Source organism: Puma concolor, chromosome A2, assembly GCF_028749965.1.
Source record: "Puma concolor isolate L17-30 chromosome A2, mPumCon1.1.hap2, whole genome shotgun sequence".
Lineage (NCBI taxonomy): Eukaryota > Metazoa > Chordata > Mammalia > Carnivora > Felidae > Puma > Puma concolor.
Genome location: NC_141668.1, coordinates 165059069 through 165085548, shown reverse-complemented (window position 1 = coordinate 165085548; position 26480 = coordinate 165059069). Strand labels below are relative to the sequence as shown.

The window sequence follows — 26480 nt, the reverse complement described above, 5'->3', positions numbered from 1 at the left end:
TTCTGTCATCTGACTTGTGTGTAGACTTCTAGAATGAGTGAGAGGAAATGAAGTACTGGGTGTGCTAGAAATCCCGACTCCTCCCTAATTCAATTCTAGCCAAGTGGTTAATCCTGGCTCTCAAGTCAAGTCAAATAGCTTTATATTAAGGTCTACTGTCCTGTGTTTTAGCACCTGTCATTTATTAACTAAACTCTGAGTTCAATTCACCTATAAAATGAGAAGAGTAATTAATATTACATACCTGATTATTAACTCAATGCTATCTTAGGCTTGAAGCTAAATTTCTGTACCAAGCTAGCTCAATGGAGGGAACAATCTTTTTAAGGAGAAGTACTTTCTGGGCTCTGTTCTGTGTGCTCTCTGAGAGTGCCGGGGGAGAATATCTGTATAAATAGAAGGCTAACTTTTGTCTCTATGGAAAAATATTTGGTCTTTGTCTCTGGTTCCTGGCACAGAACTCCTTGGAATCTCCTAAGTGATAAGAGTGTCCTTGGTATGCTAATGAGATGACTCTTGGCTAAGTGGCTCCTTCATAGCTTCCGGGCAGGTTGCCAGTAAGACAGAGCAGTGATTAGAAGGAAATTTCAGCCCCAAACCCCAACCTCCAGGTGTTGGAGGCTGACCCAATCACCAATGACCAATGATTCAAGCAATCAAACCTATGTAATGAAACCATGATTTAAAAAAAAAGACAGGGTTCTGAGTTGGTGAATAAGAACACATCAAAAGTTCCAGGAGGGCGAAACACCCCAAACTCCACAAGGACACCAGCTCCTGTGTTCAGGACACTTCTAGACGCTGCCCTAGGTATCTCTTCATCTAGGTGTTCGTTACCATCCTTTAATATTCTTTGTTAAAAAGCAGTAATCTAATAAGTAACCTGTTTTCCTGAATTCTGTGAGCTGCTCTAGCAAATTCATTGAACCAGAGGAAGGGACTAAGGGAACCTCTGACTTATAGCAGGTCAGCCGGAAGCATAGGTGACAATCTGGACTGCAATTGGTATCTGAAGTGGGATGGGGTGGTTTGCGAGACTGAACCCTTAACCTGTGGGATCTGACAATAACTCCAGATAGATAGTGTCAGAACTAACTTGAATTACAGGACACCAAGCTGGTAGCTAGAAAATGTGAGAATCATTTAGTCTGGGGGAAACACACACACACACACACACACACACACACACACACACACAGACTTAGAGGCCAGAAGTATCCGAAGTAGTTTTGAGTGTTGTGTGAGGTTAAAGGAGAATGCACAGGGGGAGGTGAGATTTTCTTTAGACCGACAAAGCCTACAATATTAACTGTATGGCCTATTACAGAAAATTTTGCTTCCTGCCCTTTTCTGGATCTCAGCTAAAATCTGAAGCCCTTTCTTCTGAATTTTTATAACTAAAATTTGACAAACACCATATAAAAATCCTACAGGTTTGAGCTGCTGTTTTGAATACAAGTTAACAAATGAATAATGATCAGTAACTCCAAGGGGAAATCAAGATGCACTTCAAAATCCTCAGAGCCCATTTGATTTCTGCATCTCAGAAGAAGTTTAGGTTTTCAGACATGGTTGCCCAGCGTGTGAAGCCCTGGTTCTCAAAGCAGAGACAGGTAGCAATTTTTGTACTCAACCCCCTGCTCTTCGCCTGAGCACTAACCAGGTTTGGAGCCCGATGTACCTGTGTTGTGGGAGTGTCCCGCCCATTGGTGGATGTTTAGCTTGGTTCCACCACTAGATGCCAGTAGCACCCAACCCAAACTGCTATGACATCCAATCCTTCATTGAGATCCACTGCTCAAAAAAAAAAAAAAAAAGAAAGAAAGAAAGAGTAAAAGAAAAGAAAAGAAAAAGAAAAAGAAAAAGAGAAAGAAAAAGAAAAAAGAGAAAGAGAAAGAAAAAGAAAAAGTAAAAAGAAAAAGAAAAAAATAATTGAAGACAGGTAAGATGTCTTAGAATAAACTAGTCATTTATATCTGTGGTTAAATACCAACATCAACGTGTAAAGGAGAATGAAATATTCAACTTTACCTGTGTTGCCACAAAACCAGGACTAGTAATCCCCCCACCTCCTACCCTTTTGAGTTCCAGAAACTACTTACTGCAAACACCCTCCTTTCCCCATTGTGACTAAGATAAGACTTACTGGTGACCCCACTGTTTATCTAGGACAAGACCAGACACACACCCAGCAAATTCCCATTTTCACCCCAAGATATCTAACTTTCTATGCATGGTCTCCACTGTGTATCTACAGCTTTTTATTTCTCCCTTCACCTGTGTCTCTCTCTGGAAATCTCTTAAAAAGCAGGAGACTCCACAAATTTCATGAGTATTGCCACAGCAAATGAAGTGGGTGCCATACCACTTCATTTCCCAAAACTTGCACCTGTGCTTCATCTAATGCTGCCATGAATGATAATTTGAGTAATCGTGATATCACTCTCTGCAGTGTGTCATCCATGCCCCGTTCCCCCTCACAAAGAGGTCATCAATGAGCTCCTCAAATATGTAACCAACCCAACCTCAGAGTCCTATATGAGAGCCTCTTTCTTGAGGTCATTTTGGTACCCTTTGTTCATTCAGATGACACACTGAATTTAGAATAACTTGAATAGAACTCAAGAAGGCAATATTTACAAAGGTATGGGTGGGGTTTAGGGAAATCAAAGGAGTAGTGTATGAAGAGAAGGCTGCATTACAGGAGTAGAGATCAGAGGTGTGCAGCCAGCCCTTAGTGACCTACAGGAGGGGAGATGGGGCATACATACCCAAACCTCACTCTTCTTTCCTCTGATAGCTTGCTAGTGCTTCCCATTGGCCCAACCCAATAGGAAGCCAGAGGGCAAAGAAATCTCTTGATGCAGTCTAAATAGATCAACCTTCCTGGGCAACAGGCCAGGGTAGAGTATGGGTTAGAGTAGCAAATAGAAAATACCCAACATCAGTAAGAAGCCATCAGAGAGACTTAAGCAGAGGACTAATATGTTCCAATTTAGGCTTCGAAAGGATTGCTCTGGTGGCTGGGTTCAATGTGGATAAGGGCAGAGGCAGGGAGACCAGACAGAAGACATTACAACAGTTTGGTAGAGTTGAAAGAGGTGTGGACCAAAAGGATAGCAGTGTAGATGGTGAGAACTGGGCTGGTTCTGGATATATACTTAAAGTACACCATTGATATTTGCTGAGGTATGGGGTGTAAGAGAAGGAAAGGAGTCAAGAAGGACTCAAAAGTTTTTTGACTTGAATTGTTTGTTAAGAGTTGCCACTTTTTTTTCTGATGTTTATTTATTTTTGAGACAGAGAGATACAGAGCATGAATGGGGGAGGGTCAGAGAGAGAGGGAGACACAGAATCTGAAACAGGCTTCAGGCTCTGAGCTGTCAGCACAGAGCCCAACGCAGGGCTCAAACTCACAGACCGCAAGATCATGATCTGAGCCAAAGTCAGATGTTTAACCAACTGAGCCACCCAGGCCCCCCAAGAGTTGCCACTTTCTGATGTGAAGAAACCACAGAGGCTAGGGACTGAGGTTGAGTTAGGTTATAAAGTGAACAATAATATACATTGAGTGAATCACAATATACGTATAACTGGATGAGTTTTCACAAACTAGTCACACTCATGTTGTCAGTATCCATTCAGATCAAGAAATAGAACTCAACCAGTATCCAGGAAGCCCTCTGTTTCCCTGGCAATCAATGTCTCCCTGCCCCCTGGGTAATGACCCTCTGATGTCTAACAGTACAGATTACTTTGCCTGTTTTGAACTTTGTGTATCAGTGGAGTACATTATGTCCTCATTTGTGTCTGGCTTTCTTTTTTTTCTTTTTTAAGTTTATTTATTTATTTTGAGAGAAGGAGTACACGCAAGGAAGGGCAGAGACAGTGGGAGAGAGAGAGAATCTCAAGCAGTCTCCACACTGTTGGCAGAGTCTGACACGGGGCTTGATCCCATGAACCACAAGATTATGACCTGAGCTGAAATCAAGAGTCAGAGGGACATTCAACAGACTGAGCCACCCAGGCGTAAGGTGTCCGGCTTTCTTACTTAACTCGTTATGTTTGTGATATTCATCTAGAATGTTACATATGGTGGCAGTTTGTTCATTCTTGGTTTGTGAATATGGTTACAGTTTATTTATTCATTCTACTGTTAACTGGCACTTGTATAGTTTCCAATTTTTGGTTACTAATAACAATGCTGCGTGAATATTTCTGCACTTGTCTTTTGCTGAGGAGTGGAATTTCTGGGTTATAGGATATGCTTATGTGCAGCTGTAGTAGATTCCACCAGTTTTCCAGTGTGAATATGCCAAATTGCCCTCCCTGCAGCAACATGAGTTCTGCTTCTTCTCTAGCATCACTAACACTTAATATTTTCAGTCTTCTTATAGCCATTCTGTTGAGCGAGTTAGTGGTATCTCATTGTGGTAATCTAATTAGTATTTCCCTAACAAAGTCAAGAACCTTTTCCTATGTTTATTGGCCATTTGGACATCCTGTTTTGTGATGTGTCCAGATTTATTTATTTATTTATTTTTTGTCTATTGTTAAGTCGAGTTGCCTTTTTCTTGTTAATTTGTAAAAGTTCTTTATATAGCCTGAGTATGAATTCTTTTGTAGATATATGTTTTTCGTCCACTTCATGGGTTGTTTTTTTTAACTATCGGTGATGTCTTTTGATGAGCAGTTCTTAATTCTTTTTAATCAGTTCTTAATTTTAATGTGTTCCAGTTTATCAAATCTTTCTTTCCTTTGCCTCCTATTTAAGAAATATCTCTCAGGGTGCCTGAGTGGCTCGGGTAAGCGAGCCGTGATCTCACGGTGGGTGAGTTCGAGTCCCGCATGGGGCTCTGTTCTGACAGCCTGTTTGGAGATTCTCTGTCTCCCTCTCTCTGCCCCTTCCACACTCTCTGAAAAAATAAATAAATTAATTTAAAAAAAGAAATATCTGCCTATTCCAAGCGATGAAGTCATATTTTTCTTCATATTTTTTGTTTTGCCTCTCAATGATTTTGATTTTTGTGTACAGTGTGAGAATGGACCCATCTTTACTGAAAATTTGGTCCTGGTCCCGCTGCAGTCATTAGTATCATACACCAGGTGGCGCTGTTCTCTTGCATTGGTCAGGTTTTTACTCCTGCATCAAACCCAAAGGAGTTTGGGGGTTTAACTCCACTTACATAAAGTTCAAAAAACAGGCAAAACTCTTCCACGACGTGTAGGAGAGGGTGAAAAAATCTTCCCTTCTACCTTTCTAGGTTCTTGGATGGAGCTCTGTAGCAAAAGGCAGATTAACAAGAGAAAACATGTAAACGTATTTGATTTTCTACCTGACACTGGAGACTTCATAAGGCAATGAAAGCACAAAGAAGTTAAGGTAGGCATTTTTATGCAAAGTTTGATGAAGAGTAGAATGTCGTGGGAAAATGTGATAGGACAAATGGATATAGGTTTCAGGGTAGTACACTGAGGCAAATTTAGTGATCCTGTTCATTCGGACTCCTCTCTGCATCACTTCATCTTCAGAGATAAAGATACTCCTTCCCTCTGGTACAGAAAGGACATCTATCACTTGAACATCTTACGATCTGATTCAGGGGAAGGTCAGAGAGTCCTTCCTGAGCCAGCTGTTTCTCAAATTCTTTTACCTTAACATATTCAGTATGGTAAGGTGCCGTATTTTAGGGCAGTTGTATACTGAGTCCTATCAGATATCACAAGAATTCATAATAGGGCTTTTCTTGGAAGATAAGGGGCTGTAGTGACAAGAACCATGAAAGAGGTTCTGGGTTTCTGGTAATTTTCTTTTTAAAAACCCTGGGTAGCAATTGCATAGGCACGTGCCCTTGGTAGATTTTATGATTTCTGCATAGGTGTGTTCACTTTTAAAATTTATTTACAGGGGTGCCTGGGTGGCTCAGCCCATTAAGCACCTGACTCTTGATTTCAGCTCAGGCCATGATCCCAGGGTCCTGGCTGTATGCTGAGTGTGGAGCCTGCTTAAGATTCTCTCTCTCCCTCTCCCCCTCCCCTGCTCATGCATGCATGCTCTCAATAAATAAATAAATAAATAAATAAATAAATAAATAAATTTTAGTCACAGACTTTCTGAATGTTTGCTATACTTCAACAAATAATTTTAAAAATAAATAAAAGTCCACTTTAAGTATGTCTTTCCAGCTTCACTAGGCAGTCTGAATAACTAAAAGCCATTTACACAGGCAGGGCAGGGGGAGTGTTCACCAGGATTAACTCATCAATTGTGAAAATTAATAAAAGGAAACTTCATTTAGAATGGAATCTGGAAGGTGGGGAGTCAATGGGGTGCTCTCAGCCCTATCCCTCGTTGTCAGTTGCAGACTAAACAAGAAGAGAGGCACCTAGCAAGTTCATATCACTTTACTATCCCAGCAAGAAGATAAAAGGTTTTCTCCTGTCCCGTTAACAGCCCAGCCAATGAGACACTATCACCACTCAGTCAATGAAAATGCACTATACTTCAAAATACCAGTTTACGCTCATGGATTTTTTATGACAGCCTTCCCAACTTCCTGCTTTCCTTTATCAAAGAGCATTCGCTCCTTTGTTCTGTGGACTCCTTAGCTTATTTGTCCAGGATTGCAATTCTCTGCTATTCCCAAATAAGTATCCCCTCCTTTTTTGCTGCTAAAATAACTGACAGTTTCATTTTTTAAGGTTAACATATTTTTTTAAATTTTATCTTTTATTTTTTAAAATTTACATCCGAATTAGTTAGCATATAGTGAAACAACGATTTCAGGAGTAGATTCCTTAATGCCCCTTACCCATTTAGCCCATCCCCCCTCCCACCACCCCAAGGTTAACATATTTAAGTTTATTTATTTCAAGAGAGAGAGGGAGAGAGAGACTTCAAAGCAGGCTCCAGTGCTGCCAGCACAGAGCCCGATGTGGGGCTCAAACTCAGGAACCGTGGGATCATGACCTGAGCCAAAATCAAGAGTCAGTCACTCAACCAACTGAACCACCCCTGCACTCCAGATTAACATATTTTATCTCCCTACAATAGTCCTATCTTTCTATAGAAACACAATGTGCGTGAAGTTTTTCCAACCTTCGGGTGCTGTTTTCCTTAACAATACTTCCCACTGTTTGAGAAATATTGCAGAAACCTCCTACTCTTAATTTTGAAGAGTTAGGTGAGTGGTATTTTCCCCTTTCATTCATTCCATCAATTAATTCTTGTGAGTTTACTGGGATTCAGCACTGATTAGACAAATTGATCCTGATCCAGCATTGTTTACTGATTTTAAATACCCTCTTTCTGTTTTTATGACTCCAGGTCCTGCCTGAATCCTAACTGAATCTTTTTCCTTTTTTCCTCTTCTGTGCTGGCTCCAGATATCTAAGATGTGACCCTTTACCCTCTCTGGAATCTCTCTGGAGTTTCCCCAGTCTTGACCCCAAGGATCCTCTGCCCCAGGTCTTACCATCTTTGCTTGCCTCTCTGCAAAGTGGGCTTGTCTTGTCTTGTGCCCTTCTTGACCCTATACAACAATAATCAGATTACTTACTTTTCCCATTTGAGTCTCACAATTTAGAAGCCAGCTCATTTACACAGAAGGGACAGACTATAGGCAACATACTGCAGTTGCCTGCCTTAGTGGAGTTGGGATTAGAACTCATGCTAAGAGGCAGGCATGGACTGCTTGCACTCCTCCTGGGCTCACCTTGCCTCGATAAACACCCTCACTGGCAGCTGGGTCTCCTAACTTTCTAGTTCAGGTATTATAAAAGAGGAACACAAAATGCTAATCTGGACTTTTCTAAGTCCCGACACTACCTCTCTTGACTCTGGAACAAGGAAAACTTTCCTTTTTTTTTTTTTTTTTTGGCAAAGTGATCAGGCTCTGGGGTGACGGTCAAGGTAGAATGGAACATTCCCTGGTGGACAGGACAAATCAAAAGGTTGAGGGTTTTGTCAAGGTTTACAGTGGACAAGTGGGAAGATGGGGTTGCTATTATTTGAGGTTGAGAGGGTGAAGTCAGGAGTTTGATTTGTGGCATTTTAAAATATCTAAGTGGAGAGTGCAAGTCTCATACCATCTGGAATCCAGGGTAGGGTGGGGGGCTGTGGGTGGAAGTTTGAGCCTTGAGTGTATAAATAGTTCTAACACGGTGAGATTCGCTGCTACCACCAAGAGAATGATTATAAGACGAAAAGAAACCCGAGAACTGGGTTCTGGGACACTGGAACAATTGGAAGTTGGGAAATGTGGATCGTTAGACTCCAGTTGGGCACAACCGCCATAACCGTCTAAACTCGAGAACTACATCTCCCAGAATCCTCTTTGCTCCAGGCTTCCGAGTTAGAAGCCGCCTTTGAAGTCCCGCGAGAGTTAGAAGGCGGAAGTGAAGCGGAAGCCATTGCTCTTGGGAGGCGATTGCGGCTATACACATGGGCAGAGGAGGCGTCCATCGCGGCTTTCTCCCGGTTGTTGGGGACTCTCCACTTCCCCGCTACAGACCGCACCTGCTGTATGAACTTGACGTCCTTTCAGCGGCAGCTTCCGTGACCTCCATTCCACCCAATTCTAACGTCAGCCTTGTAAGCCCCAATTTCCTCACTTAACCCTTTAACCTCGGTCTTCCCGAGGACACGAAAGGCCCGTTAAGGCAGGGAGGAGTAATTGGGGACAGAGACCTGGGACCGGAAAGCCAGGCAGCCCGGTGAGGAGTGTGCTTTAGACTCTGTGATCAACGACATGAAATGCTGGCACGCGAGGACTGAAATTTAGGACCGCTGTGTTTAGGACAAGGGGAGGCACTGATGATCTGGTTTTAAAAAAAAGACCCCTTGGGGTGGAGAGGGAGAAGCCCCGCCCAAGTGAATTCAGGACTTTATGGTGGGGTCTGTCCGGAACGGGAGACCGGGAGGGTAATACCTTCCTTTTCTTTTGTGGTCCATTTTGTCCAATATTAATAGAGGCACACCGGCTTCCTATTAACATTTGTATTGAATGTTAAATCTTATATTTAAAACTTTTCCGTGAACTTCCCTGTTATTTTAGTTGACTGGTGTAAACAGCCTATAACTGGATTTAAAAGTTGACTTCAAAAAAAAAGTTCACTTCAACGTTCTGTTATTTAACCTGAGAGTCCATTAACATTTATTGTGATTACTATTTTGCATTGATTTTTACTATCTTATTGTGGTTGCTATTTATCCTTTTCCTTTCAAATATTTTTTAATTGGAATATAAAACATGCAAAAAAAGTATGAAAACACTCTTTGCAAAAAAAAAAAAAGAAAACACACACTCTTAAAAGGACAGTGGTAAATCGAATCTACAAACCAGACCAAGAAGGAGATTATGAAACATCGAACCTGTGTGGTCATTCCTGCATCCCCCTCATTCCCCATAAATTCCTTTAAGGATTTTACTGTTTATATGTTTTTCCAAAAATGCATTTCCTAATTTGGTAATTATTTGTGAATGGACTCACTCAAGTGCTTTCAGAGACATTCTTTTTTCCATTAATGCAAGTACACTTTTTAAAAAAAAAATTTTTAATGTTTATTTTTGAGAAAGACTGTGTGAGCGGGGGAGGGGCAAAGAGAAGGAGACAGAATCGGAAGCAGGCTCCTGGCTCCAAGCTGATTCGGGGCCGGGGCTGGAACTCACAAACCGTGAGATCATGACCTGAATGGAAGTCTACCGCTTAACCGACTGAGCTACCCAGGCGCCTCTGCAAGTACACTTTTTAATTTAGAGATTTTTAAGTACCTTGTAGATGAAGTGCATACACTTACCCATTCTTTTTCAGACACTTCGTGGCCTAAATTTTAGGGTCAGTTTAGAGTTCCCCGTACTTGCGTTTTCTTTTTCCTTTTTTTTTTTTTTTTTTAAGTTTATTTGTTTTGAGAGAAAGAGTGAGAGCATGGGAGGGGCAGAGAGGGAGAGAGAGAATCCCAAGCAGGCTCTGCGCTGTCAGCACGAGCTTGAGGCGGGACTGGACCTCATGAACCCCTGAGATCATGACCTGAGCTGAAACCAAGAGTGACACTTAACCAACTGAGCCCCCCGGGCACCCATGGAGTTTTTATTTTCAAGTTGTGTTGAATATGTATGTGAGTTTTTATAATATTGGCATTATTTCATTGAATCTTACAATTAATCTTATTATATCTATTTATTGATATAGAATGTTTGCTTGTATATTCTACAATGCTTTTCAATGAAGTTTTAAAGGATTTAAGGAGTTGGGGCAGTTGGGTGGCTCAGCTGGTTGAGTGTCCAACTTCAGCTCAGGTCATGATCTTGTGGTTCATGAGTTCAAGCCCCACATCCAACTCTGTGCTGACGGCTCAGAGCCTGGACCCTGCTTTGGACTCTGTGTCTTCCTCTCTCTCTGCCCCTCCCCTGCTCCCACTCTGTCTCTATCAGAAATGAATAAATGTTAAAATTTTAATAAATAAAGGATTTAAGGAGTGTGTGTGTGAGAGAGAGAGGGAGAGTTTTGTTGTTAGATTTATTTATAGGATCTTTGTTTTTAGTGCTTAGGAATGTTTTTTTCCCAAGGGCTTGGTGTATTGAATTTGGGTTGGTTTTTGTGTAGTGTTTTGAATGTTCTTCATAGACAGTTTTATCCTCTGTAGAATAAATAGTAACTACTTTTATTTTCTGTTTGCATCATTCATTTTTTATTATTTACTTTGCTGGACTCGCTGGAGACTTCTGGTACCATTGAATGGAGTTTGGGTAGCAAACTCTAGGTAGTCCCATTTTTTCCCCCCAACCTTGGAAGGTAATTGACTTTTTATGTTGGTCGAAGCTTTTTTTTTTTTTTTTAAGATAGTAAAGGAAGCTCCCTTCTTTTCCTAGTTTAAGAGTTTTTCCTCATGAAAGGTTTAGGCTTTTAACAAGTGAATTTTTTTTTTCTGGAATCTGCTTTGATTATCTGTTTATCTGTATATTTCTAGTACCTTAAACAGTGCCTGGCTTGTGGTACTACTGTTGTGTATTGAATGCATGAGTGAATAGTGTGATTTTCTTACTTGTCTGGTAATGTGGCAAATTAAATCAATTGGTTTTCTAATGATTCATGACATTTGCGTTGGTAAATAACTTACTTGTAAAGGTAGGCACTACTGTATCATTTTTGGCTTCCATTTGCTAGTGTGTTTGGAGATTTGGATCCATGTTTGAGTAAAATTGGCTTGTAATTTTCCTTTTCTGTTTCAGGTTTATGCCAGTCTCATAAAATGGGGTGGGAATATTCCCTTTTTTCTAAACTCTGGAATATTTTGCCTAAGAATAGAATCACTTGTTCTGCAAAAGGGAGCTGCACCAGGAAAAAACCATTTAGGTCTGGGGTTTTCTTTGTGGAAATTTTTTGAGCAGTTGTTTCTTTGTTTCAGTTCCTTTAAAGGTCATAGGGCATCCAAGTTCTTTATTTCTTTATGGTAAGTAAAATTTCTTTAGGGATTTGCTCATTCCTTCTAAGGTTTAAATTGTATACCCAAAGTCGTTAATGTTTTTATTATATTTTTAATGTTTGTTACATCTGTAACATAATCTGGTTTTTCATTCATAGATTTTCCTTTTTTAAAAATAAAACAAGTCCTGCCAGAATTTTGTGAGTTTTGTTTTTCTTAGAGAACTTTTGCCTTGATTGAACGACTTCATCATATGTATGTCTTTCATCTCATAACTTTCTGCTCTTTATAATTTTCTTCCTTTTGCTTTTTTGCAGTATTTCTTTCCAGTTTCTAACATTGGATACCTGTCGCGTTCCAAAGAATTTCAGTGTATTTTATTATATTTCAGTTATAAATATTATGTATTATGACTTCTTTGACATGTGAATTATTTAGAATTTTTTTCTTTTTTAATACTCATTCCTGTGACATTTTTCTCGTTACCCTTTGGACACTGTTTGCTAACTTCATTGCATTGTTTTCAGAGATAGATGCCATTTTCTGAGATACGTTGTACCTGTGTGGTTGGAGTTTATAGTAGCTAGGGTATACTGTTTCGTCTTGTTCAGTATGCATATAGTTACTGAATCATCTGCTTGAACCGTGTTAGTGAGACCTCTGGTGGTGGCTTTGTCCATGCTCCTTAGACTTCAGTCTTTTTTTATTTTTTATTTTTATTTTTTGAGTAGGCTCCATGCCCAGCATGAAGCCCGGTGCGGGACTTGAATTCACCACCCTGAGATCAAGACCTGAGCGCTGAGATCAAGAGTTGGACGCTTAATCAATTGAGCCACCCAGGCATCCCTCTACCTTTGTGTGTGTGTGTGTGTGTGTGTGTGTGTGTGTGTGTGTGTGTGTATTTGAGGCTGTTAAAACACATATATGTGCACATATGTATATATACATATATATAGGGTTTTTTTCTTGAATTGTACTTCTTTTCGTTATGTAATACCTCAGTTTTCTCTGAACCTTTTTGCCTTAGTTCTTTCTGTTGGATACTAATGTATTTAAACCAGATTTAAAAGAAAAGTGTGTGTCTTGTATATCTTTTTATTTCCATTCTTGCTATATCTTTATGTTTTAGATGTCTGTTGTAAACAGCATATAGCTTGATTATTTGTTTAAATTTTTTTTGATGTTTGTTTATTTTTGAGAGAGAGAGAGAGAGAGAGACAAGAGTGTGAGCAGGGGAGGGGCAGAGAGAGAGGGAGACACAGAATCCAAAGCAGACTCCAGGCTCTGAGCTCTCAGCACAGAGTCTGACGCGGGGCTCAAACTCATGAACCGCAAGGTCATAAGCTGAGCCGAAGTTGGACACTTAATGGACTGAGCCACCCAGGCGCCCCTAACTGGGTTGTTTTTAACCTGTTTTGAGAATATCTATATTTTAGTTGAAGTATTTAGTCTATTAAATCTTGTGTGTTAACATATTTGCCTGTTGAATTTGTCCTTTTTCTATTTTTCCTTTCCTCTAGCTTCCTTTGATTTGAATGTTTTTTCATTTCACTTTTTTTCCTCCGTACATTTTGATTTTATATCCATATTTATTTACCCTGAAGAGGTTAGCCTTAGAAGAGAGAGCAGACATCTCCTTGTTTGTAACAGGAGAGGAGGAGAGTATCACAGATCGGTTTTGGGAGGAATTTTGTTAGAACTTTATAGAAACCAGAAAGTTAGAAACACTCCTGTTAACTTTTTAAAAGTAAAGTATAATTTACCGTGAAGACGGTACACAGATACTACATCACTTTGATGCATTTTTTGACACTTGTGTACATCGTGTAACCACTAGCTAAAAATAAATGTGAAGAATATTTCAGTTGCCCCAGAAAGTTCCTCTTGCTTCTTCAGTTTCTCCATCTCCTGCTCTTCCACCGAGGCAGCCGTTTTTTTTTACTTCTATCGACTGAAATAAACAAGTTTTGCTAACAACCTAAATAAGTCCACCTACTCGTGGATGTCCCATGACTGGAATCGTAGAGCATTTTTTGTGTATAGTTTGTATTGGTCAACGTCGTGGAGTTTCCACCGTGTTGTGTGTGTCACCAGTTAGTGTTTGTTCAGTAATACTCCATTGCACATACCACAGTGTGTTTATCCGTTCTGTTGTTGATGGATATTTAGATTGTTTACAGTTTGGGGCTATTATGAAATCAGATTGCTGTGAACATTTTGTATGAGTCTTTGTAACGTGTTTTAAAATTTTTCTCTTGGGTAAATATCTATGAGTGGAATGGCTGAGTCAAATGGTAAAGAAACTGGCAAAATGTTGTCCAAAGTAGTTGAACCAGTTCAACCTCAGCCACGCATCCTGGCCAACGTTTGATGTTGGCAGTCTTTTTTATTTTGGCCACTCTAGAGGGTTAAAATGCTGGATCTTTTGTTTGCATTCATCTGGTAACCAATGACGTTGAATACCTTTTGACAAGTTTATTACATTTGTCATTACGTTTTGTGCTGTAGCTTTTTTTTGTTGAATTGGTTTTTTAATTTTGTTTTATAGGAGTTCTTTATGTAATCTGAATATACAAGCTCTTTGTTAAGTGTATGTACTACAAATATATTTAAAAAAAATTTTTTTTTTTCAACGTTTATTTATTTTTGGGACAGAGAGAGACAGAGCATGAACAGGGGAGGGGCAGAGAGAGAGGGAGACACAGAATCGGAAACAGGCTCCAGGCTCCGAGCCAACAAATATATTTTTTAAGTGTATCTTGTGAGAGAGAGAGAGAGAGAGAGAGAGAGGGAGAGAGTGCATGCATGCACACACACGAGCAGCGGTGAGGGGCAGAGAGAGAGGGAGACTGAGAATCCCAAGCAGGCTCTGTGCACTGTCAGCACGGAGCCCAATGCAGGGGCTTGATCCCATGATCCACAAGATCATGATCTGAACTGGAATCAAGAGCCAGACACCCCATACTACAAATATTTTTTCCCAATCTGTGGCTTGACTGTTCATTTTGTTTAAAGTTTATAGCAGCTTTATACATAATTGCGCAACTGGTTTTTTTGGAATTGAGGTATAATTGACAAAACGTTAGTTTTAGGTGTACAGTGTAATGATTTGATATTTGTGTGTATTGTGAATTGAACACCACAATGAGTCTCTAGTTAACATCATTGCCATACAGAGTTACATTTTTTTTTTCTTGTGATGAAAACTTTCCAGATCTACTCTCTCAGCTACTTTCTTTTTTTTCCGTCGAAGTATAACAAACACAACGTTACAGTCGTTTGGGTACAAAAACCTATTCTGTGCTCACAAGTGTAGCTACCACCTGTGACCGTACAGTGTGTTACAATATCTTTGACTATATTCCTTGTTGGTACCCTTCTCTAGCGACTTTTAAATATACTACAGTATTAATAACTAGTCACCATGCTGTGCATTGTATCTCCATGATTTACTCATTTTATAACTGGAACTTTGTACCTTTTGATGCTTTTCACCCATTTCACCCACCCTCTGATTCAGGCAGTCTGTTCTTTGTATCCATGACCTATTTTGATTTGTTTTTTGAGACTCCACATAGAAGTAAAAATAGATATTTAGATCTTTCTGTCTGATTTATTTCACTTTGCGCAATGCCCTCAAGGTGAATCCGTGCTAGCAGATGGCTAGAGTTCATTTTTTTTTAAAGTTTATTTACTTATTTTGAGAGAGAGAGAGAGAGAGAGAGAGAGAGAATCCCAAACAGGCTCTGCGCTGTCAGTGCAGAGCCCAATGCGGGGCTCTGTCTCATGAACCATGAGATCATGACCTGAGCTGAAATCAATATTTGGATGTTTAACCCACTGAACCATCTGGGCACCCCACTTGTAAGATTCTTTTATGTGTTTCAGATATTAACTCTCTATCAGATATATGATTTGCAAATATTTTTTTGTTAGGTTGCCTTTTAAATTTTTTTTTTTTAAATTTTTTTTTTCAACGTTTATTTATTTTGGGGACAGAGAGAAACAGAGCATGAACGGGGGAGGGGCAGAGAGAGAGGGAGACACAGAATCTGAAACAGGCTCCAGGCTCTGAGCCATCAGCCCAGAGCCCAACGCGGGGCTCGAACTCACGAAGTGCGAGATCGTGACCTGGCTGAAGTCGGACGCTTAACCGACTGCGCCACCCAGGCGCCCCTAAATTTTTTTTTTTTTTAATGTTTATTCATTTTTGAGAGAGAGAGACAGGGCACTAGCAGGGGAGGGGCAGAGAGAGGGGGAGACACAGAATCCAAAGCAGGCCCCAGGCTCTGAGCTGTCAGCACAGAGCCTGACATGGGGCTTGAACTCACAAACCATAAGGTCTTGACCTGAAGTCAGACACTTAACCGACTGAGCCACCCGCACCACGCCTTTTCATTTTGTTGATGGTTTCCTTTATTGTACAGAAGATTTTTAGTTTGGTGCAGGCCCACTTATTTTTGCTTTTGTTTTCTTTGTTTTCCGTGTCAAATCAGAATTGCCAAGACCAGTGTCAGGGAGCTTACTGCCTATGTTTTGTTTTAGCTTTGTGGTTTTGGGTCTTACATTCATGTCTTTAATCATTTTGAGTTCATTTTTGTGTATGATGTAACATAGTGGTCCAGTTTCATTCTTTTGCATGTGGCCATCCAGTTGTCCCAACATTATTTATTAAAGAGACTGTCCTTTCCTTGTATATCCTTGGTTCCTTGTCATAAAGTTAATTGACTGTGTATGTATGCCTTTATTTCTGGGATCTCATTTCTGTTTCATTGATCTTTGTGTGTTTTATGCTAGACTATTAATTTTCTTCATGATTTTGTTTGAAAATTTGTATTTTTGGTAAAGGCCAACTTAATGATTTATTAATATTCTGTGTCTAGACTAAAATACTGTTGTGTAACTTAGGTTGTTAAAATATTTTCTATGGTTTTTATGTTGTGGTTTCTGTTTCATCTCAGAAAGGTTTTTAATTCAAGTTGTTGCTTATGCAGTGATAAAAGATAATGTAAAGTTCCTGTTACCCATTGAGTTCTTTCAGTGGCATTTTTTTTTTTTTTTAAGTAATGTCTACACCCATTGTGGAGCTCAAACTCAGGACCCTGAGATCAAGAGCTACATGGTCTCCCAACTGGAACCAGCCAGGTGCCCTTGGTACCATTTGTTTGTTTGTTTAATGTTTGTTTATTTTATTTTATTTATTTATTTTTTTAATGTTTTTATTTATTTTTGAAGGATAGAGAGACCGAGCGTGAGCAGGGGAGGAGCAGAGAGAGAGGGAGACATAGAATTTAAAGCAGACTCCAGGCTCTGAGCTGTCAGCCCAGAGCCCGACGCGGGGCTTGAACTCACGAACTGGGAGATCATGACCTGAGCCGAAGTCGGACGCTTAGCTGACTGAGCCACCCAGGCGCCCCTAATGTTTGTTTGTTTTTGAGAGAGAGCACACATGTGAGCTGAGGAGGGGTAGAATGAGAGGGGACAGAGGATCTGAAGCAGGCTCTATCCAGTCTCTGAGCTGTCAGGACAGAGCCTGATGCAGGGCTCAAACTCATGAATCATGAGATCATGACCTGAGCCGAAGTGGGATGCTTAATCACTCAGTACCATTTGTTAAAAAGACTGCTTTCCCTACTGAATTTATTTGTTCTTTTAATGAAAATCGTTTGTACACATGTAGGTTTGTTTCTAACTCTGTTCTGTTCTAATGACCTGTTTGTCTGTTACTTATTCCATCCATTACTGTGATAAAGTTAGTACAAATCCTCTACGTTTGTGTTTCTTTCTTAACACTGTTCCTGCTCCTCTAGATCTTTTGCATTTTGGTTCACATTTTAGATTTGGTCTGTAAACTCATTTTTTTTTTTTTTATTTGGGATTACTGTGAAATGAAAATAAGATTACTTGTTGAAAGCGTAATGATGAGACAGTTTTTGATTTGGGAAAAACTGGCAAGATTTGTACATGGTTTTTAGGCAACTGGAAGGTCAGGTTGCCTGGTAGGCTTTTCTTGAATATAAATACTCCTTTTGCAGCTGAGTTTGGGAGGTCACCAGTTGTGTGCAGACTGGTCTTGCCAATTACCTTCAGAGAGGAGGTGAATGGTTGGAATGAATCATCCAAGGTTGGTCCTTTGGCTGGTAGGAATTATATGGGCAGAGAGTCATAGAAGTGACGGATATTGATGATGACTTCCCACTGGGTAGGCGGGGTGGTGAGAGGAGGAATTTGCTGTTAGAGAGCAAGATGGAAGCAGCATGGGTGGCCTGGAATCCTCTCTCAAGTGAGAGAGGTCGTGTGAGAAGAGTGTCGGAGAAGAGGTTTTTGTGCAGAGAGATTTTGGAATCCTTGCCTGCGAGGTGAAGGTGATTCCAGTGATGACACGGCCTGGGCTGTGGCCAGGGTGTGTGTGTGGGTGTGGACTGAGTGGCCAAAAGGCACTGGAGGTTGGAACGCGTGGCTGTAGGTGGACGGACCCCGCGGCTACTAGAACCATCCTAAACCATGGTAAGCCTTGAAGTTGAAAGGAAGACAAGTCTGGAGCCCAAGTGTTTAACAAGTAAAGGAGTCTGGTGGAGTTGTGCTTGGCAACAGATCACACGGGAGAGTGGATCTGAATCTTATTAGGCACATCAGGGACCTTCTCCACATTGGCCCAGAGGACTCACCTGAGTAAGATAAAGGCCCAAGATCAGACAGAACTTGCTGCTCCAAAGAAGAGATGGTGGAAAAGCAAAGTCAGAATTGTCCTGTGAGCGGAGAGGTAGGAAGTCTTTGTCCTACTGGTCTTTTTCTTATTTACTACAGATGCCTGCTCGAAGAGTCCCGTGACAGCGAGAGGGAAGCCTCCTGCTGCCAGTGCCCTATTCTGGCAGATTGACTGTCGTTCTCACAGGATGGCAGCTCCTGGTCTGTCTCCCACGTGTGGTAAGTTCCTGGGGTGATAATGAGTGCCCTCAGAAGTCATGCGTAAGTGGCCCCTGGACTTCCCGGAGATCAGGGGTGTGCATGGCTAGGGGGAGGTCTGCCAGGAAGGGTGGAGGAACTGACAAGCAGTGGGGGCAGAGTCCTGGGAGCCCCCCATGTGACTGTGTCTGACTTGTGAGTTTGGGTGAAGTAGGGATTGTGTGTGGTTGGTGTGTAAGGAAAGACAGGTCGTGGGTAACCCTGTTACCTATTTATTATTACTGTTATCGTTATTATTAAATATTTTATCTGTAAGTAATCTCTACTCCCAGCATGAAGCTCAGACTCATAGCCCTGATATCAAGAGTTGTGTGCTCCACTGACTGAGCCTACCAGACACCCATGTTTTGTTTTGTTTTTTTAGTTATATTTGTTATTTATCCCGTATTATTGTGAAAAATCTGAGCCAAGTAAACGCTCTACCTGCTAGAGCTTTAATTTCTTCATTCATTGGTTGAGAGCATGTATTGCTTTTTTATGGGTATGTCAGCCTGCCATCCTTTCCCCTGTCCCTGAGTGGGGCAGGGCTCCTCTGGCCTGTTACAAGACATGGTGTGTGTGAGACAGACGAGGATAGGCACTGCACACCTAGCACACTTACAGTTGCATGGGCAGCTTCCTGATCTGTGAGTGTCGGGCAGGCTTTAATCCTCATGGATCCGCTCCTCTCTAGCTGCGTCCATCCAGGACCCTGCCTATATCAAGGAGTCAGAGATTCATCCCTCCAGAGACCATTCCTATCCCCAGGATGTGGACCTGTTTGCTTGCAGTGGCCTGGAGCCTCCTGTGCCAACCAGTGTGGGTTCTCAGGTAGAAGATCTCTGGGCCTCTGGTGGGGTGGGAGAGGCACTTCCCTAGGATGCCCCCAGTGCCACCTGTTAGAGTTCTTTTAGAGCCTCACCCAGGCTGATCACTGCCTGATCAGGGCACAGGAGAAAAAGCCAGAGACAGGTGCAAGGCCGTCCTGGTATCGGGGACGTAAGGGGAAATGACTAACGTAGCAGGTGTTTCTCTCATAATACAACTCAGAATGCTCAGGCCAGGCTAGAAGTGGAGAGATTTGGTCCCAGGTCAGCAGTGTTGCATGTGATGTGACGAGATCACCTCCTAGTGAAGAGTCCCCAGAGCCCCATCTGGAAGTCCTGTGTTCAGAGTCTCTCATGCCCAGCCTCAGTCCATCTCTGTGGACACAGACGGGATGGTTTCTTACTGACCCCAAATATGTGTGGTGATTCAGGAGTCAGTGACTTTCCAGGACGTTGCTGTGGACTTTACTGAAAAGGAATGGCCCTTGCTGGATTCTTCACAGAGAAAACTGTATAAAGATGTGATGTTGGAGAACTATAGCAACCTTGCTTCAGTGGGTAAGGCTGGACTCATTTCTCTGTTCGTGTGACAGATGTTTTTGTTTTAAGTACTTGCTGTGACCCAGGGACTGTGGGGATTTGGAACACAACGTGAAAAAGCCGTCCTCATACTCCCCCGCCCCCCATGGTGACCCCCAACGGTTGCCGAGACCTGCCCATTGCATTGACCTTGGAGGTCATCGAGTGTGTCTGAGCCTGGGCATAGGTTTCTGAGTTGAGCAGTCTTCGTTCTTTTGAAGGGCAAAGCGTGTCGGTGTTTGTGGCTTTGTGTTTTATGAAAGCCTTTCACTGTGTTTCTTAGAAATTGGGCACCACCATTTCGCTGCTCCTAAGTCAGACTTGTCCACCTTCAGAGCACTGAAGATCAAAACATTGACCCCAGCCTAACGGAAGGGGTTGTCCTCTGCACGATCCTCCCCCAACATGTGTCTTTCCCCGTGAGTAGGGTATCAGGTGGGCAAACCCAGCCTTATCTCCCACTTGGAACAAGAAGAGGAGCTGAGGACAGAGGAGAGGGGACGTCACCGAGCCACATCTCCCGGTAAGCACCAGGCAGACATGGGTGCTTCTGGGCACCTGCTCTACTCAGTGATGCCGGGCAGGGAGGTCCATGAGGAAATGTCAGCCAGGGAAATCTGAGAATGCCCCTTCTCCATTTTCGCACAAGTCCTTTGGTCTCACTGTCCTCTCCTATGTATGTATGTCTGTGTTTCTTCCTTTTCTCTTCCTTTTATCTATGTGCTGACTGACTTATTCACTTATTGGTTTACTTACTTTCCACTGAGATACTGTGTTAGTTTCAGGTGTACGACATAGTGACTCAATTTTTGTATGTATTGCAAAGTGATCACCACAGTGAATCTGATTAACATCCGTCACCACACGGGTACAAAACAATCTTTTTCTTGTGATAAGAACTTTTAAGATTTACTGTCTTAACAACTTTTTTGTTAAATTTATTTTGAGAGAACGAGTTGGGGAGGGGTGGAGAGAGCGTGAGGGAGAGAATCCCAAGCCGACTCTGTACCCTCAGTGCAGAGCCCGACGTGGGACTCGATTCCATGAACCGTGAGACCATGACCTGAGCCGAAATCAAGAGTCAGACATTTAACCAGCTAAGCCACCCCACTCCCCTCTTAGCAATTTTCAGTATAATACAGACATATTAATTATAGTCACCGTGCTGTACCCTACAGCCCAGGACTTACTTGTTTCCCAACTGGAAGTTTGTACCTTTTGACCCCCTTCACACCTATTTTGCCCACCCGCCACCTCTGACAACCATCACAGTCTGTTCTCTGTATCCACGAGCTCAGTTCTTTTGTTTTGTTTTGGGGGGTGGTGGTTGTTTTGTTTTTGTTTTGTTTTTTTTTTTTTTAGATTCTACACAGAAGTGAGATCATGCAGTCTGTCTGTCTCTGTCTTATCTTAGCATTATGCCCTCAAGACCCATCTGTGTGGTTGAGTGGGAAGATTTCCTTCTTTTTATTTTTTTACGGCTGAATAATAATCTATTGTGTGTATATGCCACATTTTCTTTATTCATCTGTCAAAAGACACTTAGATTGATTCCATACCTCGGCTATTGTAAATAATGCTGCTGTGAACGTGGGGGTGTGGATATCTTTTCAAGGTAGTGTTTTTGCTTTCTTTGGGTAAATCCCCAGGAGCAGAATTGCTGGGCTTCGTGTGTAAATTTGACCTGTCCACGTGAGCTTTGTCCCATTCTTTCATACTCTGCACCCCTGGTTGTACCCTTCTGTTGTTATCCGTGTTACTCTTTGAAGAGTTATTCCTTAGTGAATCTAGTTAAGTGTCTCCTCCGCCATCACCAGGTATCTCACAGAGCCACATTGCACAGGCATTTTTTATCCCCATGTGTGTTCTTCCTTTCAACATTGCTTTTCCTTCTTTAAGGTTAGTTTTGCAAAGAAATCCCCCTGTTTTCATCAGCTGTCATCTCACTGTTTCCTTTCTCCAGCCAACATTTCTTTCCTCAGGTTAATATTTTTCCAATTTGTTGCAGATTGGGAGACTCCATCTAAAAGCAAATGGTCCATTCTCATGGAAGACATTTTTGGCAAGGAAACACCCCGTGGTGTGACAGTGGTAAGGTTTCCTTGGGATGATCCCTGGTTTTCTGGACGGGAGAAGGCTGGGGCAGCCTGTTAGAAAAGCAGCTCAGGAACCAGCGAGTGGTATTCCCTGAGAGGCACCTGTTTCAGACACTGTTTCCCACAGCTTTGGGGGAAAACCCTAAACCTAGCCTCAGATAATGAGCGTTGGGGTTCAATTCAGGTTTAAGCAGTAAACAGTAAAAGCTTTGTGAACGTTACTCATGTGGAGCCTCAGGGCGTAGCCTCCACCGTTTCATTTGCTAGACCCCAAGTGGGACGTGAACAGTACTGTTGCATTCCAGTCACAGCGTCATTGGTCATAGGGCCTGTTTCTACTCCTGTGAGTGTACATGGGGAGGACTGGATGGCTCTTAGGGGCGTGGGGAGCTGTGGGAAACGCCCTAGTCACTCCTCTCTCAATCAGCAGGAAAGAACACGTCTTGGGGAGAAACCCGCCGAGTACACTCACCTGTTTGAAGTCTTCAGCATGGGCACCCACCTTACCCAGCAAATGGGAAGGCACCCTGGCAAGAGGCCCTATCACCGGCGGGACTGTGGGGCGGCCTTTAAGAACAGGTCACCTCTAACCCAACACGTGAGCATTTACAATGGGAGAAAAATGCACGAATGCCACCAGTGCCAAAAAGCCTTCACGACGAGTGCTTCCCTCACGCGGCACAGGAGGATCCACACTGGGGAGAAGCCCTACGAGTGCAGCGCCTGCGGGAAAGCCTTCAATGACCCCTCTGCCCTTCGGAGTCATGCACGAACTCACCTCACGGAGAAGCCCTTTGACTGCAGTCAGTGTGGAAACGCCTTCCGAACCCTCTCCTCCCTGAAGATACACATGAGAGTTCACACCGGAGAGAGACCTTACAAGTGTGATGAGTGTGGGAAGGCGTACGGCAGGAGCTGCCACCTCATTGCACACAAACGGACACACACTGGAGAGCGACCGTATGAATGTCATGACTGTGGGAAAGCCTTCCAGCATCCCTCACACCTCAAAGAGCACGTCCGAAATCACACTGGAGAGAAACCCTACGAATGCACACAGTGTGGGAAAGCCTTCCGATGGAAGTCGAACTTCAACTTGCACAAGAAGAACCACATGGTAGAGAAAACGTATGAGTGTAAAGAATGTGGGAAATCCTTCGGCGATCTCTTGTCACGGAGGAAGCACATGAGAATTCATATTGTGAAGAAACCCATCGAATGTAGACAGTGTGGGAAGGCGTTCAGAAACCAGTCCATCCTGAAGACGCACATGAATTCCCACACCGGAGAGAAGCCGTATGGGTGTGATCTGTGTGGGAAAGCCTTCAGTGCGAGCTCAAACCTGACCACACACAGGAAAATACACACTCAGGAGAGACGCTATGAATGTGCCGTGTGCGGGAAAGTGTTTGGGGATTACTTGTCCCGGAGGAGGCACATGAGTACTCATCTCGTAAAGAAACGTGTTGAGTGCAGGCAGTGTGGGAAAGCCTTCAGAAACCAGTCCACCCTCAAGACACACATGAGAAGTCACACAGGAGAGAAGCCGTACGAGTGCGATCACTGTGGGAAAGCCTTCAGTATAGGCTCAAACCTGAATGTGCACAGGAGGATACACACCGGGGAGAAGCCCTACGAGTGCCTGGCCTGCGGGAAGGCCTTCAGCGACCACTCATCGCTTCGCAGTCATGTGAAAACTCACCGGGGAGAGAAGCTCTTCGTGTCTTCTGTGTGGAAAAGGCTCCAGTGATGCGTCTGCCTTCAGGGAAACACGAGAGCTCAGACGGGGCCCAGTTGGTGTCATGGCTGGGAAAGACTTGTTTTTCCTCATCACTGTGGGCATTCGCGAGAACTCGTGCTAGGGGGCAAAACTATACCCGTGGTATGCAGGAGTCAGGTGCGCATTCAGCTCTTAAAAAATGAGAACTTAGGGAGAGAGACCGTAGCTTGGTATTTAATGTCAGAATGACCTTAGCACCACCAGCACCTTCTGGGCATACGAGCGAGAGCACCAGGGACTTAATGGTCTCACACCGTATTCTTGATGAACAAAATCATACTAAAGAGAAAAACCTATAAAATAGGAATGTGGGAAAGTCTATAAGAGAGGTCAGCAAACTGGCCGACTGTCTATTTTTGTATGGCTTGCAAACTAAGAATAGTTGATTACATTTTTAAAGAAGAAAAACATGTGGCAAACACCACATGTGACTCACAGAGCCTAAAACACCTACTTTCTGGCCCTTTACAGAAAAACCCAGCCAGCCCTTGGTCTACAGGAACAGTTCTAACCTGGTGGTGATTTTGCTTATCTGGAGACATTTTTGATTGTGAAAACTGGGCGGGGGGTGGGGTGCTACTGGCACATAATGCCCGGGAGCCCCTGCAGGAGAGAATTATGTGGCCCCAAATGTCAGTATTGCTGAGGTTGAGAAACCATGGCCTACAACAATCGCTCAGTTTTTATGAGATGTACTCACACTAGGAGACATTTCTGTTTAAAACTTCAAAAAGCCTAGCCAATGGAATTCTTTCAGGAAACATGAGAACCCACACCGCGGACGGCCCGCGTGTGGCGATGATTTTAGCCGCAGCCCCCTCACTTGTGCTCATGAGAATTCATACCCTGATGGAATTTTCTAGTGAATCATGAAATTGCATTTGTCAGTCTTTCATCACGAAAACAGACCCTCACTCATTAATTTGTAGTCTTTATTCTTAAGATCATGCTCCTCTAACACTTGGGCTTCATTACAGGTTTGTATATAGTATTATTATAATTCCATCCTTGATATGTGTTCATTTCCTTTTGGATAACTCCCTTGACCAGTGGACTGTTTGGCATTGTGTTAAATGCTATGTAACATGTGGGTGTTTTTAGTACCTGTTTGTTACGAGTGTCTAAGTCAGATGCGTTGCTATCAGGGCATGATGTCTTCATCAGATGGATCCTCTGGAATGTTCTGGGCCTCCTGTCCCTGCAGGAGTGACATACACTTCTCGTTGCTCTCCCGGTGTCTCATCTTTCACATCAAGAAAATCCAAGTTTTGTCAGATTACTAAGATACTCTAGTTTTAGAAGTCTCTTAACGAGTTTTCCACAACTATTACAGTCTTTATGTCACAGCCTGGCCATTGACTGATAAGCAGATGTCACTGTATGGGCTGTTGACAAGAGAGCTCTTGAAAAGGGATTTTTCTTACCTGCATTCTTCTACAGATTTTGTTTTTGCTCTTTTCCCTACTTCTCACCTTGCAAGGAGACCAAGTACCTAGTGTTCAAAGATATGTCTTGTGACCATGAGGCTGCAAGCCACAGGCTAAAGAGGATCCTGCAGAAAAGGCACAATGATCCTGGCCCCTCCAGTCACTTCTTTGTCTACACTAGCCGTGGATATATTATTTCCAGACTTCCTATTACATGAGAAAAATATAAATAAAACTGGTTATTGGCTTAAGCTGCTTTGGATATTTCATTGTTTATGAATTTAATAATTTTTTATTGGTGGGGGAGGGTTCTGTTAATCCCAAGTGGATGCGACCTGTAATACGTGCATCGAGTCATTGGTAAGGTTTTATAGCTGCTGTGTGTGGATATAATCTGCTTATACTTTTAATTGTTGAATATGAGTTTGATTTTTGTTTTTTTTTTTTACATCTTTAATCCATGTTTTAAAATTGTGTTTCAAGTCTCCGATACGCTTAAGTATTTATTTTCTTGACTTGAAGTGTCTCAGTCTTTACAGAAGCCCCAAGAAGCAGATACCATCACGATCTCCCTTTTGCATAAGGAGAATCTAAGGCAAGCAAGATTAGGTTGCTTGTCTGAGTTCAACCCACAAACAGGTAGTAGTGCTTCTGTGTCGGGCCCTGTTCTGTCTGTGCCCCACATCTGTAGCAGCCAATTGGGATTTTTGCCTTCATGGTGCTTTCTTTCTGCTTAGGGTAAGGCACCCCATAAACAAATGAGTCTGTAAATACATTGTATACTGCAAGGTGGTTAATGCAGTGGAGGAGAAGCTAAGCATGGTGATGATGAGACAGAATGTGGGGGTTCAGAGCTGTTGGGTGGGTGGGGAAAGCCTTCACCTTAGGGGGCATTTGAGCAGAGATGTAAACTGACAGCACCATGTTGTAATCTGGGGTGGAGCACCCTTGGCAGTTCAAAGGCCATGAAAAAAAAAAAAAAAAAAAACAACTGCTTGGGACACATGCAGTAGCACAGGGGCCAGTGGAGCAAGCCTGGGAGTCCCAAGACGATGAGGCTAGAGCTGGGTCAGGGTGCCGGTCACGGGGGCACCCTGTGGATTTCCTGGAAGGACTTTGCCTTGTATTCTCCCGTGTCGTGGGAAGTCAGTGGAGGGTTTTGAACAGAGGGGTTGGCAACTAATTTCTGAATCGCTGGCTTCTGGGTTGACAGGTTAAGAAAGGACAAGGGCACAAACAGGGCCATTAGAAAGCTCTTGCAGAATTCAGGGTAGATTCAGTGGTGGCCAGCTGAGTAGTAGCGGGGGAGGCTCGAGGATCCCATTGATGAACGTAGTGGCGATTTTCATTTCCAGACAGTGGCCTTTTGTATCCCCCTGCAGCGTACCTTTTCTGTTGCTG

General features: G+C 42.6%; 1 protein-coding gene across 3 annotated transcripts; it reads left to right on the top strand.

Moving 5' to 3' along the window:
• The first annotated feature begins 8398 nt into the window (after positions 1-8398).
• ZNF317 (zinc finger protein 317) lies at positions 8399-25330 on the top strand. Of its 3 annotated transcripts, none has more exons than XM_086681325.1 (7): positions 8399-8593; positions 18233-18352; positions 19065-19201; positions 19629-19755; positions 20204-20299; positions 21785-21867; positions 22303-25330. In XM_086681325.1, exons 2-7 carry the CDS (start codon positions 18322-18324, stop codon positions 23620-23622), a joined length of 1794 nt encoding a protein of 597 aa, XP_086537451.1. In that variant the 5' UTR covers positions 8399-8593; positions 18233-18321; the 3' UTR covers positions 23623-25330. The 3 variants fall into 3 exon arrangements, with proteins under 3 accessions (XP_086537451.1, XP_025771980.1, XP_086537452.1); XM_025916195.2 differs by having other exon boundaries at positions 22300-25330; XM_086681326.1 differs by lacking the exons at positions 8399-8593; positions 18233-18352 and having other exon boundaries at positions 19069-19755; positions 22300-25330.
• The last annotated feature ends 1150 nt before the right edge of the window (positions 25331-26480 follow it).

Bases quoted from the DNA above. Each gene is read 5' to 3' on its own strand.
- ZNF317 (XM_025916195.2), top strand. From the start codon at position 18,322: ATGGCAGCTCCTGGTCTGTCTCCCACGTGTG. The intron at 19,202-19,628 runs GTAGAAGATCTC...GTGGTGATTCAG, and splicing joins CAACCAGTGTGGGTTCTCAG to GAGTCAGTGACTTTCCAGGA. The intron at 19,756-20,203 runs GTAAGGCTGGAC...CCCCGTGAGTAG, and splicing joins TAGCAACCTTGCTTCAGTGG to GGTATCAGGTGGGCAAACCC.